General features: G+C 34.1%; 2 protein-coding genes across 3 annotated transcripts; one reads left to right on the plus strand and one right to left on the minus strand.

Annotated features, from left to right (window-relative positions):
* The first annotated feature begins 2,884 nt into the window (after nt 1–2,884).
* LOC25501914 (BTB/POZ domain-containing protein DOT3) lies at nt 2,885–7,352 on the plus strand. Of its 2 annotated transcripts, none has more exons than XM_039829671.1 (6): nt 2,885–3,252; nt 3,410–3,479; nt 4,077–4,975; nt 5,155–5,428; nt 5,533–5,661; nt 5,913–6,549. In XM_039829671.1, the coding sequence occupies exons 1-6, from the start codon at nt 3,116–3,118 to the stop codon at nt 5,943–5,945; spliced, it is 1,542 nt and encodes a 513-aa protein (XP_039685605.1). In that variant the 5' UTR covers nt 2,885–3,115; the 3' UTR covers nt 5,946–6,549. The 2 variants fall into 2 exon arrangements, with proteins under 2 accessions (XP_039685605.1, XP_013446810.2); XM_013591356.3 differs by lacking the exon at nt 5,913–6,549 and adding an exon at nt 6,876–7,352 and having other exon boundaries at nt 2,898–3,252.
* A 2,760-nt stretch (nt 7,353–10,112) lies between these two features.
* Nucleotides 10,113–15,767, minus strand: LOC25501916 (UDP-N-acetylglucosamine transporter ROCK1). Its single transcript, XM_013591358.3, has 7 exons — nt 15,502–15,767; nt 14,414–14,462; nt 14,076–14,302; nt 11,842–12,040; nt 11,607–11,750; nt 11,002–11,076; nt 10,113–10,604 (listed from the first exon to the last, which is right to left on the minus strand). The coding sequence occupies exons 1-7, from the start codon at nt 15,627–15,629 to the stop codon at nt 10,443–10,445; spliced, it is 984 nt and encodes a 327-aa protein (XP_013446812.1). The 5' UTR covers nt 15,630–15,767; the 3' UTR covers nt 10,113–10,442.
* Nucleotides 15,768–15,831: the final 64 nt, after the last annotated feature.

Here is a 15,831-nt window from a genome sequence, read left to right on the forward strand (position 1 = left end):
AAAAACAATTATTTAGGACAACGGTTTGACACGTGTCGCACGAATGTCATAGGAGTGTCGAACACCGACACGTGTCGAACACCGCAATGCACCTAGTCTTAAAGGTGTCCGTATTTCATAGGTCATATTAGCCTCTATCCACGTGCATCAATGTCATTTGTTGTAGCAGCAGATCGTGAGAACACAATAGTAGACAACATAGATCATGTTTGGTGGCAAATGCCTCATCAAGGATGGTTCAAATGCAATATAGATGCTTCATTTCGTTAGAACAAAATCAGACAGGTATTGGCACGGGCCGGTGAATGTGTTTTTGTGCTTGCAAAAATCATGTAGTATCACTGTGTATAATTTTGATTCCGGTGAAGCTCTCGATCTTCTTCATGCTATTAATTGGATTAATGATCTACACTTTGATAATATTGATTTCTTTCATGATTCAAAAACAAAAACAAGGGTGAAAACATTCAACAAAGACAGAAAGGATGTTACAAAATTTGGTTATGTTTTATTAAACTGTAAATGTAGTTTTGCTTCTCAATTTATATATTGTTGTGTTGAGTTTAGTCGAAAACAAACAAATAAAGTTGTTCATACACTATCAAGAATAGCCACATTTTTAGCCAACTTATATCATTGATTCACCACATGTACGACTCATTTGCTTATTAATGAAAATTATATAAGCATTCTTCCTTAATAAATAAAAAATTGTGGTATGCTAGGATACTTTTTCGTCGCTATATATTTTTAGAGGACTTTATCGTCATTATGATTTAAAATCGTTGTTATTCTTTTTGTTGATTTAAACCATGGTTATTTAACAATAGAAAACAGATAAAATTTAGTAAAAAAAAAATGGAAACAAATAAAAATGTAACTAATATTTCTTAAAAAAATTGTAACTAATATATTTATGTTTATATGACTTAAATATGTAAATGCTTTATGTAAATATATCAAGCATTTTGATTTCAGTGTTTATAAATATAGAATTTTTTTTGTCCTCAGTGTCTTGTTTATGTCCCGGTAAAATCTATTCATATTGAAATTAGTCTCTGCAATACTCAATTTAGTCCTTATTTTGAGGGATTAAAATCAAATACTCTATATATTACAAGAGATAAATCCAATAAGAATCAATTTTACAAGGACTATAACAAAACAACAAGGTTCCAAAGCAAAATATTATATATTTGGAAGGACTAATTTCAAAAAAAAAAATTTGTCCAGTAACTAAAACCAAAACGCTAGATATTTACAAGGATAATTTGTATATATTTAAGCCTATGTATATTTGATACTGCATTTTCAATGTTTTGGGATACAAATAAAAATACTATTCAAATAATTGAATGTAAACAATGACGTACAGTGCTGTGAGCCACAATTCGCCAATTGGTTTGCACTTTGTATGACTTAAGGGGGACAAATCATGGCCCAGATCCTTCAATAACAATCAAGGATTGATGTTACTATATTGATAAGGATTAAAAAGAGAAATTTTATCTTATAAAAGTCATACTACTTTTTATTTTATTTTTGACAATACTTCTTTTTAATTTTTTCATTGTAAAAACGACTTTAGGGTGAAGTTAAATGCAAGGTGAGAATAAACGTATCCTAGAAAAATGTTACTTTAAACAACTCTGCAATTTCTAAGCTACTTACATTGCAAATTTTGTTTCACAAGCTTAGCGGAATGATAGTAGAAAATCACATGTGCTATGATATGCACTACTCATTGCTGACAATGATAGCTAAGCCTATTGGGATATATTGGATTAGAATTTTACGGGATTTTAAAAGATTTTTTAATTATGAAAAAGTTTTGAGGTATTCAATTAAGATTTTTCATCACTTAAAAAAAGTCTTGTGGTATTCAAATTCATTCAAATTTTAAAGGATTGTTTAATAAATTGGATTTTGATGGATTTTGTAGTGTAATTTGAACAAGAAAAAATCTTTCATGAAAAGATGAGATTTCTTGAGATTGTTTTTCTTTTAAAAGTTACTCTCTCTCTCTCTCTCTCTCTCTCTCTCTCTCTCTCTCTCTCTCTCTCTCTCTCTCTCTCTCTCTTAGAGACTATGTCGTAATCAATGTTCCGCAAATTGAGTGTAATTCTTAACGAGTTTGACTGAGTTAACACTCGGTAAACTCGTGTAACTCGACCGATTTGTAATGACTGACACGATATGTTTTTTTTTGAAAGATTTGTAAGTGTTGGCATAATTTTAAATACGTACAATTGAATTATGTGAGAATAACATTTTTAACAAATAAAAAATGTGTATTGAGAATAATGTGTTAGAGTGTGTTTTAGTCCCTTAAAATCTTATAAAATCCATAAAATTTGAAAATCAATAGTAAAAGAATTTTTTATTGGCTTTATTTTCCTTTATTCAAACGCTAGAATTTATTTGTTCATTATTTTTATCATTCACGCTTGTAAGTTTGTTCTTTTTCCCCTAAAATTCATTGAATCCTTTGAAATTTTAAAATCACATAAAATCCTTTGAAATCCTTAAAAGTCAGTGTGATAAATCCTTTGAAATCTTGAGTGTATAAAGTCTTTTACATAAAAAGTCTTTTAAAATCTCACAGAATCAATACAATCTCATAGTCTTTTAAAATCTTAAAGTCTTTTTTTTATTAAAATAGTCTTTTAAAATCCTAATCCAATACACCCCTAAGTTTTTTTTTTATGTAAAATGCTTCAATCTTCACCAGTTGAATATAAATATAAATGATAATACAATTACATTAACATACATATATCCTATCTGTACAGGTAATTTCATTCAAGAGAAAATCAAGTAAAATAGAGCTACTTAATTTATAGAGAAAGCAACGTAACATGTGTATACATGACCTAACAGAACTTAAACATCTGCATAATTATAGTATTCCATATGATGGTAGAATTTTATTGAAGGTGATAGCCTACAAGGAAAGAAACAACTCACCCACCATCTTAACTACAATTCTACAATGACCACAGAACAGTTCTCAGCATTAATTTAGACAGCGTGTCTGGTTTCATATATCATTTAGGCTAGTCATAAAAAATGAAATGTCTATCCCAAGCTTGCAGCAATTAGCTTAAGAATAAACATGAAATCACTTCAAGTGGCCCAAGCACAAGACCCTGAAAGTCAGTCTGACAGAACTGAACAAGTTTCAGATAAAAGCATAGTTATTCCCAACAAACATGTCACAATAGCTGATAGCATAAAAAATGAACATTCAAGGTACTCCCAGAAATAAAGTCCTTTATATTTTATGCAGCTAAAAAGCTAGTAGATATATACATGAGTTTAACTATGCGTGTCTAAGGTAATTACCACTAGTTCTTTTTGTATGAGTGATTTATTTTCTCTGTTTATTTTTTTATTTCGGCTTATGCAGGTTCGTTGCCCCTCGAATTCCAACAGACTTTTCAATTCAAGTCCAGGAAACCACTTATAATGTGCACAAGGTATCAATAAACATCATCATAAATCCTTATAAATGCAGAAAATCATTAACCGTCTTGTTTAGCTCAGTCAAATTCTTCCAAACAGTATCATCAGCAGGGTATATGAGGGACAAGATAATGATATCATAATAACACTGTCTATATTAGTAATCTCTCATATCAATGATTGATACTGACTGGTGAAGAGCACAATCCTGTTAATAGGGAGCATAAATCATTTATTCCTTTCTTCCTAGTGTTTGTGTGTGTGTTGTGTATCTTCCCCACCCCACCACCCCTTTTAGATAGAGAAAGAGGGGAAAAATTCCCTCAAGAGAGGTAGACAAAGAACATCAGACATGGATAGGGAATCCCCCTTAAAAGCATGCAAAACAGCAGAAACACAGAGTCAATGTTTTAATGTTTTCAAGATTTTGTAAGAAAACTAGAAGATAAATAAATGTTTTTCTTTTCCTTAGAATTTTTTTGAAAACCAGAATTAGAATAAAAACATGGTCACACTGTCGTAATTAAAATGCATCAACTGAAATTAAAGATAAAAAATAAAATAAAAACCAGCTTAATCTTTTTATAAGTTGGCTACTTTTTGTGTAACAGTACCCATTGATATCAAAATGCGGCTACATAGGACGGTTGGAAGTACAGCCTCTAATCTCAAATTCTGGGAATGTGCTCAAGCTTGAAAACTTTCCAGGTGGATGTGAAACATTTGAAACAATTCTAAAATTCTGTTATGGCCTCCCTATAGACTTCAACTCAGATAATGTAGCTGCACTAAGATGTGCGTCAGAATTTCTAGAGATGACTGAAGAACTAGAAGATGGCAATCTCATTTCCAAGACAGAAGCTTTCCTCACATTTGTCGTGCTTTCTTCATGGAAAGATACTGTTACTGTTCTGAAATCTTGTGAAAATCTATCTCCATGGGCTGAAAATATCCAAATTGTTAGAAGATGCTGTGATTCTATAGCTTGGAAGGCTACTAAAAATGAGCCCGCAAGTGAGGATGCAGCATCTAATCAAGAAAGCTGGTGGTTCGATGATTTGGCCACCCTCCGCATTGATCATTTTATGCGGATAATTTCAGCAATTAGGGCAAAGGGAACCAAACAAGAGATCATTGGTAAATGTATCATGCAATATGCCAAGAGATGGCTACCAGGAATGTATGAGGAGTTAGAAGGGCTAAGAGGATATGGGCATGGAAAAAGTAATCTACAGTTCACTATATTTAGCATGAAGAAAGAAGAGAGCACTAGACATAGCAAGGAGCAAACGACTATTATTGAAAGCCTAATAAGCATAATTCCTCCTCAACAAGATGCTGTCCCATGTAAGTTCTTGTTGCAGATGCTAAAGATGGCAATGATGTATTCTGTATCATCAGCTCTCATTTCAGACCTTGAAAAGAGAGTTGGTATGGTGTTAGAAGATGCTGAGGTGGATGATCTCTTAATTCCTAGATATCAAAATGGAGGTCAAGGAAAAATGGTCAAGTGAGTATGCTACAATTCATTTTTTTTCTGTCATATTGGAATTGGCATTAATGCTGAAGGTCAAATCCAACTCTGTGACCAACCCAAAAAATAAAAAATAACCCAAGGCTTATGAAAATGACCAAAGACACTAATTTCTATCTTTTTCTTTGTTCTATTCTTTTGTTTTTCATTTGTAGCATGCCTAATTCACCCGAAAACTGCACTATGCAAGACATAGATGTAGTACAACGGATTGTTGAATACTTCTTGATGCATGAAAAACAGCAAACGCAACTGCAACAAAAGTCCGGAAAATTCAATATTAGTAGGCTTTTGGACAATTACCTAGCTGAAGTTGCAACAGATCCAAATCTTTCAATTACAACGTTCCAAGTCTTAGCTGAATTACTGCCAGAACATACTCGATCATTTCACGATGGTCTATATAGAGCCATTGACACCTACCTAAAGGTCAGCCTTTTAATTCCTATTTTCTCGTGTTCAATTCAGGTTTGAAGTGTTGTAAAAGTGATTTCAAAACAAAGTTTTGACGTTTGATATTGATGTTTCTCTAGACCCATCCTTCCCTAACTGACCAAGACCGTAGAAGACTCTGCAAAATAATGAACTGTGAAAAACTCTCACTTGATGCATGCATACATGCTGCACAAAATGATAGATTGCCTCTAAGAACGGTTGTCCAGGTAAAGTTCCTTGGATCTTTGGAACTTAGTCTTCGTTTACTTTAGCTTCATACATGATAAATTAAGAAATGATCACCAAATAGAGTTTTAAGAATTCCATGAAAAAAAGATGATGACATTATAATAAAGTACAATTTAGAACCACTAGCATCTGCTTAAATACCTTTGAAAAACACATCAACTCAATTGAAGATCAGAACCAATTTGGGTAAATTGTTTTCTATGATATATTATTAACTGTTTCTTCACAGACCTTTTTGAAAAAGGAATCCCTTCCATGCTGATGGAATACAAGTGAATTGTGATAATCCCTTCCATGCTGATGGAATACAAGTGAATTGTGATATTTAAATAAAAGAAGAAACTTCTTTAGAAGGAAAGAGGGATCACATAGAAGCAACATGGTACAAATGCTCCTTACAAATGGAAAAATATAAACCAAACAGCAAGACTAATTGGAAAGAGCTCTTAAATCCATCCCCAAAATCATGTGTCTATAGAGAATGATACTATGAGTGAAAGGGGAAATAGTTGATAGTAAACTCCGCAAAGTATTTCCTCTATACACAAAAGTTTGTGTCTTTAGTTACCTACTGTGATTTAGAAATAAAATTGTCTAGACATTGCAGCAAGACAAGATTTGTTTGGAACATCAGTATATAATCTAGAAATGTTGAGATATGACAGAAAGAAGAAAATACTTCCAAATCCATTTTTAATAAGATAGTTGGATTCCACAAAACAACACTGTGGATCTGGTTCACATTATAGACATAGCATCTAAGATAGTGTGGCAGCATAACACATGATAATTAAAATCACATAGGGTGTGTTTGATTTGCAAAACAGTAAGTACTGGACAGAACAGTACAACACAAGGCAGAACAGCACATGACAAATTTTTTATGGCATTGAGTAATTTTTACAAAATGCTATTTTGGTATTTTAGACAACTTGTACGTAGGACAAATAGTTATGATGTGGTTTGGTGAGGGATAAAAATATGAGTTTTTGTCCTGTCACTTGCCTCCAGTTTGTCCTGTACCTGAAACAGTTTTACTAATCAAACATTGAACAACTAGAGTTGTATGTTCTGTCCTTCATTTTTTAGCAAATCAAACGCACCCATAAGGTTTTAACCTTTTTAGAGCTAATATGACCATAATGGTGATTCAACGTAGAAATTGTCACCTGAACCAAAGTATACAACGCAGGTTCTATTTGTAGAGCAAGTAAAGATGAGAGCAGCAATGCAAGAGAAGGAACCGGCACAAAGTGGAATCAACTCTCAACAGGATGTAAACCAGACATCTGAAACTATAGACATAAAAACACTCAAAGCAGAACTCGAGAATGTAAAGTCCAACATGGTAGAACTGCAGAACGACTACTTTGAGTTGCAAGAAGAGTATAAAAAGTTAACTAGCAACGACAAACCAAAAAATCTATCAGGCTGGAGTTTAAATTGGCGAAAGATCAAGAAATCCTTCCATGTAAAACCAACAGGAGGTGAAACTAGAGATGGACAAGATATGCCCACATCACCGAACCACACTCGTCGTAGATCAGCCCCGAGAAGAAGGCTCTCCGTGTCTTAAAGTTATTTCAACATAAGAAATTATGTTGTAAAAGACATCTAAATACCCATTTTTATATGAAGCATATAGCCTAAATTTTATATTATATCTAAAGATGTTGTTTGCTTCAAAGAAAGAAAAGTTCCTTATACATAGAGGCTTCGAAATGCTAACAATACATAAAATAAATACCTACAACGAAAATGGATGACTAAATCACTCTCAAAGAACAAACAGTTCATTAGCAATGAACTGTAGAGGGTGCATGTAAAAGGAAAGCAAAACACTCTAGCATAAAGAAAAATGAAACTTGATTGGACATTTGCTGCTAGATTAATGAATTCCTGGTATGATATTTACTTAGGATGATTGCTTCCACTGAACTAGTAATCAATCAACAAACTCCGTATTATCGGCTAAGCACTCAGCCATTTCATATAGGTTTTTGGAACCATGGTCACAACATTCTTTACTTCAACAACTAAACATTTGTTTGGGTTAGTATTTACCAGCTGTGAACAAACTTAATATTGTGAAATTTCTTTGGTTAAAACTAAAGTTCAAAGTGAAGTGACTTATGCTTAGACACATATACAAACAAACAACTCTTCATCATTTCTACTCAAACAAGGATTTAGAGACAAAATATATTTTAGTTCGAAACAATAAAATAATTCCGTTCCAACCAACCAAACCAAACCTGATTTAAAAGGTTGCAATTGCAAATTGCTTCCAAACATAAAACAACAACAACTCTAGTAATTTATTTTCGAGATAATCATAATGATTATTTTCTAGTAATCCAATGTTTTTCATGCGAACCTGAATTGAAAAAACAAAAAATAGTGAACATTTAAATGACACAAGAATATTGAATTGAAACCAATGGCATGTACCAAAAGAGGAGTAGTACCTAGCATTAATTTGCCACCATTTTCTTCTCATCCTTGTTATTGTCGTCGACGGCATTAGCTGTGGAATGAAAGGCGAAAATGTTGTTGGAGAAGGAAGCCGGATTTTTTAGGGTGACATAGGCTTTCTTATAATCTGGTTTTGCGACTAAGCTGCGATTCTTGGACGGTTTTCCTTTAACGTTCAACGTTCGAACTTTTTTAACTTCCAACTGATAGAAGGATTCGACGACATGTTTGATTTCGACCTTGGAAACTGAAGGGATTGTTTTGAACGTGATTTGTTTGAAATCGCCTGAGAAAGAAGTTGGCATGAGTGGGATCATGAATACGGTGTTTACAATTTCTGCCATCGTTGCTCTGTTTTCATTCCACTCAACTCAACGCGCCTCTTTTAAACCTTGCCTACCAAGCGCATAAACCGCTTGTTTTTGTTTTTTTGCACTTTTTAATTCTTATTTTATTTAAACTGAAATTTTAGGGAGGCCCTAATATGGACCTCTTTTTTTTAAGGGTTCACCCATGATCCTCACTTCATGACCGTCAATAATAGGTGCAAACCCCTCTTCTATTTCTATTTACTGTACACCCTCTTCTTTCACGTGAATGTATCTTATGCTAAGCTTTTCAATCGACACCAATAAATCATTTAATTCAATTCTCAACAAATCTCTAACTAAGTATTTATTTCCACATCTTGATCAATTGCATCATTTATACAACAATTTAATTTCAAATTAAAAAATTCAATTACCTTATTCAAAACGGTGTATCACAATCATCTTGAATTAAGATTCCATGAAACAGGTGTTTGAACAAGGCCTTAAACATGAATCAACGTGCTTCAACTATATTCGCGAGGTTGAAGAAAGGAAATAAAAATATTTGGTATCATTAAATGACAGCGTGAATAAAAATATTTGTGAGGTTGTGATGATTAAACAATATTGAAATTAAATATATAAGTGATAAAAAGATAATAAAAATCTTTTGAAAAAAAGATAATAAAATTAAATGGAACTGTTCAAAAAAATAAAATAAAATAAAGTTAAATGAAAAGAAAATATATTGAAATAAAATATTAAAAAAAAAAAAAAAGATTCACAGCGTGAGTTGAAAAGAGGTGCTTGTGAAATATATTGTCGAGAAGTAGTTTTTTAGCATTCAACAACTTTTGGCCAAAACTCATTTCATTCAATTATATGCATTAAAAAATGTTCCCTTTCTAGTAAGTACTTAATTGATATTGTGTTTGACCTAACTTCTTTTTAAAAATGTAGAGAAGTAAAAAAAAACCCGGGTCAAACGGTATCTTAATCTCCCACAATGGCAGTGTAGAAGCAACTGAATTTGGGAGAAAAAATTGGAAAATAGTTAAAAGTATTTAAAAATATAAAAATTGGAAAATAGTTAAAAAAAATCGGTGAGGTAGCACTCAACCAAGCAACACTAAAAAATTATATGCATCAGCGTAACAAAAACACAGACAGACAGACATAAAATATTACTCTAAACGTTAATGTGTAAATATTTGCGAGGTTGAAGAAAGGAAATAATAGTATTTGGTATCATTAAAAGACAATGTGAATAAAAATATTTGTGAGGTTGCGATGATTAAACAATATTGAAATTAAAATAATTGATAGTGTGTTTGACCTAACTTCTCCTTAAAAATGTAGAGAAGTTGGAAAAAAAACCGAATCAAGCGATACCTTACTCTCCCACAAATATAAGTTAAAAAATTAAAAAAAATGGTGAAGGGCAAAATGGGAAATGTACCCTAAAATGATGAGGTGGCATTAACCACACCCCATCAATAGGAAACTACTAAAATGCCCCTCCAAGGGGCAAAATGGTAAAATCCTAGGGACTTACAAGTAGATCAATCGTGTCTCTTTTTAATAAAGACCATATTCTTCTAATCAAGAACAAAGAATATTCAAATCCATCGCGTTCAAGTTCATTGAAGAAAAAAGATTAAAATCATACTAGTATATTTGTTTTTAAGTACATTTCATCCTCAACAACGGTATGTAGTCATTGTTTTCTGCAAAATAAATTTCAAACTGAACCACTTCGACTCATTTTAAAGTTCCAGAATAGTAAAAAAGAGAAAAAAGAACAAAAAGTCTATGTAACACCATATTTCTATTGAGATCGAGCAGACATAAGAAAATAATGCTAGTCTTCTACCATTTACAAGATACTTATATATTGTGGATAAAATACAAAGGAGCTTCAGTGGGGAATTAATTAAGTAACTTCCCCATACATACACTATTGCTGGCAGATTTTACGATTCCTTCTTTTTAATCTGGTAGGGGTATTTCTGGTATATTGAAATGCTACTGGCCACTAGCGGAAGAGCCACAAGGCAGTAAAGAGAAGGTGGTTTTCCTTCAAAAATGAACTGCAACAATGCAGTAACAAGTAAAGCCGAGACAATGACAAATCCCTGCAACCACATTGAAGGAAAGCCACTTCAGTAAATTTGCACAAATCAGAAAATATGAAGGGTGTTTTTCCACAAATTCCTAATTAAATAATTTGGAAGTCATAGAATTGCCATCATGTTCAGTAAGTAGTAATTGCAAAGTTTCCCAATAATTTCATGTCCTCCAGTAGCAAATTACTCAATTACGTACCAAAAGTTTCCCCTAAAAGCTAAGACAAACTAAACTATATAATCAAATGCATAGATCTGTATCCTAAAATCAACCACTTGATATATGATGTGAAAACACTATAAACTAACAACGACCGACTAACATCTGATGAACGTTGTCCTCCATCATCCGTGGAATAGATAGTACATACCAAAACCAATTTAGTTCAAAAAGTAAAAACCTTACCTTTCGAACACCGCCAGCATAGCTTGTAACTAAACCAACGAGAATTCCGCCAAGGGCGTTGGAAATTACTGGGATCTGAAATGAATGAAAAACAATATGCAACTTTTTAAGTTGACGTACATCAATATGTATTGAAGACACAATCACTGCATATGGATAATAACGCCCAGGATAAGGCACAAAAAAGTTCACATTATGGATTTTAAACATGTTTTTTACTCACTAATCAATACAATTAATAAGTTGACAAACACTTTCCATCTACTAGAATCACAAATGTATGTGATTTAATGAAGTGCAGTGAACTCAATAGAAAATATAAAATTCCTGAACCACAGATGCAAGGCATTTTGGCTATGTTAATGAAATCAATATGCAGTTAGGGTATGAAATCAGCAGAAACTATTACCCCCTCCCCCAAAACAAAAATTGACATCGATTGGATCCTGAAAACATGTACATGCAAGTGTATGGCACAGGTTTTGATTTGCATTTTCAAGACAGCTGTGATGGTGTATTGGCTTCTTACATGCATGAGCACGACAGCAATACAAGGGGCTCCAAAGAATTATATCACGAAAGAAAGATATCGGTAGGAACATTACCCAAGTTAGAGGAGTCCAACCATGAAAAAATCCATGTCGTCTCATAGCTTCCCCATCGGGAGATTTCAAAGTACTGGCAATTAAGCATATACTTCCAACAATAGACATTTCTACAGTCATTAGGTATGATGAGTGTTTCTTAACCTGTGATAAAAAAAAAAATCAATTGGACAAATAAAAACAGTGATCTGTTCAGAAAACTTGGGTTTGAATGGAAAACTGAAAGTTTGGTAACCTGAGAAGCCCATTGACACAGAGAAGAAGCTAGTCCAGAGAGCACTGAAGCAATTAATACAGGAATAATTCCATAGAATAAAACTTGATCAGCATTAGCACCAGTAGAACCTTTGTTAGAGCCTTCACCAACACTTAGTAAAACTGCTGCAGCTATTAGCAAGAATAAGGCTCCCATTTGTTGAATTGATTGTTTTTGCCTGTATTAAATATGATCAGATACCTTGTAGTGGACAGTATTAAAATTCAGGTTTAGTGCTAGAGAAGAGGGAAATAAGAGAAAGGTACAATATAAACAGGTTTAGTTTTTTTTTGGTAGTGTGTTTGATTCCAATTTAGTTTAATAATCAGGTAAAGTACTAGTACTACAAGTATAAACCCAAGCCTTTCAACAATAAGACTAATAACATTAACCCTAATTTCTTTACACTCCCCCTCCAATTAATAACCTTATAACACTAAGCTTTAACTTGTTACAAGCAGCAGAGTTGCAGACCCAGCATAAAACAACACATCCTACTTTAATAGGAAGCCACCAACAAGAAGAGAAAAGAAACTGAACCATCCAAATGCAACCAAGAGAAGAGAAGCAATGTTGAACAACCCAGCAACACAAAAAGGAAAAAGAAATACAAAAACCCATCAAGAGAAAAAGATAATAGAAACCACTTCGAGGAGTCTCCAACATCACCCAATACATTGTTATTCAGCTCATTAGCACCAAATACATAGTTATTAAGCTCATTAGCCTGTTGGTCTTAGAAATCGGGCCACAAAACCGGCTTGTGAGGTGAGAATTGCCCCCACTAATAAACACGTGTTCAGGTCATCATTTGTCCGATGTTAGACTCTTTAACACACACCCTCACGACCAACACTATTGGCCTTGGTTCGTGGACATAAATGGTGGGTGGCCCAATAGCGGAAAAAGATAATAGAAACCACTTCGAGGAGTCTCCAACATCACCCAATACATTGTTATTATTAGCCTGTTGGTCTTAGAAATCGGGCCACAAAACCGGCTTGTGTGGTGAGGATTGCCCCCACTAATAAACACGTGTTCAGGCCATCATTTGTCTGATGTTAGACTCTTTAACACACACCCTCACGACCAACACTATTGGGCTTGGCTCGTGGACATAAATGGTGGGTGACCCAATAGCAGAAAAAGATAATAGAAACCACTTCGAGGAGTCTCCAACATCACCCAATACATTGTTATTCAGCTCATTAGCACCAAATACATTGTTATTCAACTCATTATCCTGTTGGTCTTAGAAATCGGGCCACAAAACCGGCTTGTGAGGTGAGGATTGCCCCCACTAATAAACACGTGTTCAGGCCATCATTTATCCGATGTTCGACTCTTTAACACCCCCCTCACGACCAGCAATATTGGGCTTGGTTCGTGTACATAAATGGTGGGTGGCCCAATAGCGGAAACTTGATAGCGGGTGGCCCAATGGATCTTGGAGAGGCTATGATACCATCTTAAAAATCGTGGTTAGGCCTAACACAATTCCACAAAACCAGCTTGTGAGGTGAGGATTGCCCCCATTAATAAACACATGTTCAGGCCATCATTTGTCCGATGTGGGACTCTTTAACAGTTGGAAATAGTCAGGTTATGTTTAGATAGGGGATTAGGCAGTAGTGTACACAAATAAGAGGAAGGGTTAGGACAGGGATTTGTTATCATATGAAAAGAAATAGGGATCTTGGCGCTAGGGAGGTTGCAGACCTCAAAGATCTGCACTATTGTAATTAAGATTTTTCTTGATAAGGATCATAATTTACCAAGTTCCTAACATCGTCCTAAGAAAGTGCTACGGATCCACGCGAACTATTGAACAATAAATCAACATATTCTAAAACGCTGAAAAACAGCAAGTGAAATACACCAAACCCAACAAAACACAGTTGAAGGTGCTGGAAAACACCAACTGCATCTCTCTGAACTTAATTCAACTCACATAGTGCAGGAAAGGCACTAGCCTCAGAAAACAGCCTACACAAAACTTACACAATGGCTGGCCAAAGTCACAAGAAACAGGGACAACTCCAGCTCTACAGAACAAATTACCTTCAATTTTTTATGCTGAAACAGCAGCTAATGAATATAACCATTTACTGGACACAAGGATAATAGTTTAGAATCTCCATTTAGACATATTTGAACAAATGGGCCTTGACAGAAATAGCAGAAATATTAACAACTGTTACTGCGGAGCATACCTCAACATGAAATATGTAAATAATGCAGTGAAAAATATTTTTGTCTGATTCAGAATTGAGAATGTGAGTGAATCAAGATTCTTGTAAGAAATTTGCAACAAACTATTTTGCAGTGCATATATAGCTGCAGGAAGTCCTGATGCAGTCAATGCACCAACCAAAGTCCATTCTTTATACATTCTTCCCATACTACCTTCTTTTGCCATGAAGTACAGGGCAAATACAACCTGAAGAGCAGAATAAAAATATCCATGAATTTTCCCAATAATAATAACAATGTATAGTACATGTTTTCTAACAAAAATATACAAAACTATACAGTACATTTCAATAGTTACCTTTGCAGCCTCGCATGACAAAACGGATGAAGTCACGATAACTTCACGGCTGTGGATGAGGGAAAAGTAAGTTATTAAGGCATGCTTCACATGGTCATTTACAACGACAATGAACAAGGAAATGAATGACTAAAGATATTAATTCAATGACCAATGCAAAAGGAAATGAATGACTAAAGACATCAAGTCCATCAATCACATTGACAAATGTATTTTTAACCTGATTTAAAAGTGTTAACACAGACACGTTATAATGATTAGTTGATTAATATACTAGTGTCAAATTCATAGCCATGTTGAACACAGCCTGTAATGTCAGCAAGCATCGTGTCATTTAAAAAAAAAAAAAATTATTGCCGATACAGGAAGGATAAAATGTGAATAGAATACAAGATAAGACATCTACAACGACTATTGGTGATTTTTGAATCATCGTGTCTCTTATCATTTTGGTGTTTGGGGTTTATCTAAGAAAAACTAGGCATTGCTGATTGAATTTTAAGAGCAAAGTGCTTCATCTTATGATTTATGCTTTTGTCAATTCTGCACATTTTGTAAAAATAACATGTCATTGTCTTTCACTTCTTCTGAAATTTTGCGTACTAGCACTTATGCATTGGAAAAATGAAGTACACTTGCTATAACCACAATCCTAGATAACAACAAAGAAATGATCTAAATCTAAACAAGAGTTGATAGCAAAATAAGCCAAATATAAGGTCATTAAAATCAAATTTTGGAATGGTTCAAGTTTCAACTGCAAAAGATATGTAACTGAAACAGAAGCAGCCGGAGGAGGATGCGAGTGAGCATTTTAAGGTTTCCTTTTCTCAGATTTGAAAAGATGAATGCTTCTAACTTGTAAGTACATAAAATGTGTCACTGCAGGATGAGCCGCCTAGATGCACACTTATCTTTTCAATTCCGGGAAAAGGAAAACCCTTAAAAAGTCTCAATTGCAACCTCCTCTAATTGGTTCTGTCTCATTTATGTTAGAAAATGGAATGAATCTAGCACTGAATTGAAGATATTAAATGAAATCAGGTGATAGTAAATTGAAATTGAGAAAGTAAGAAAGAAAAGGTAACCTGATGAAGCGTTTAGAAATCAAAGGTTGAGCGCCATATTGAAGAGCAAGGAGAACGGAAAAGAAGAGAATCCTTGCACTGTTGCCTTGAGCCTGAGTGGCCCCTCCTCTAGTCTTGGGAGGAGCCATTCAAAGGCTTTTTGGATGATCTCGATGATTCTCCGCTTCGGCGATCGACAGTAAAACAACGAATGTTATGCCGCCATGCCCGCCAGTAAACGAGATTGTTGCGTATGGCGCTACTTTTTGTGTGCTCCGGTCCCTCCGTCCTAGGGTTTTATATTTAGAATCACCAAATTTATTATTTTTTTTTTAGAAAATAATGACCAAA

The sequence above is a fragment of the Medicago truncatula genome, chromosome 8 (assembly GCF_003473485.1).
Source record: "Medicago truncatula cultivar Jemalong A17 chromosome 8, MtrunA17r5.0-ANR, whole genome shotgun sequence".
Lineage (NCBI taxonomy): Eukaryota > Viridiplantae > Streptophyta > Magnoliopsida > Fabales > Fabaceae > Medicago > Medicago truncatula.

Excerpts from the sequence above, each read along its gene's own strand:
- LOC25501914 (XM_013591356.3), top strand. The coding sequence starts at position 3,116 with ATGAAATCACTTCAAGTGGCCCAAGCACAAGACCCTGAAAGTCAGTCT. Across the intron at positions 4,976-5,154 it reads GGTCAAGGAAAAATGGTCAA|CATGCCTAATTCACCCGAAA; the intron begins GTGAGTATGCTA and ends TTTCATTTGTAG. Across the intron at positions 5,662-6,875 it reads CTCTAAGAACGGTTGTCCAG|GTTCTATTTGTAGAGCAAGT; the intron begins GTAAAGTTCCTT and ends TATACAACGCAG.
- LOC25501916 (XM_013591358.3), bottom strand. The coding sequence starts at position 15,629 with ATGGCTCCTCCCAAGACTAGAGGAGGGGCCACTCAGGCTCAAGGCAAC. Across the intron at positions 14,463-15,501 it reads ATTTCTAAACGCTTCATCAG|CCGTGAAGTTATCGTGACTT; the intron begins GTTACCTTTTCT and ends CCTCATCCACAG. Across the intron at positions 10,605-11,001 it reads ATGCTGGCGGTGTTCGAAAG|GGATTTGTCATTGTCTCGGC; the intron begins GTAAGGTTTTTA and ends ATGTGGTTGCAG.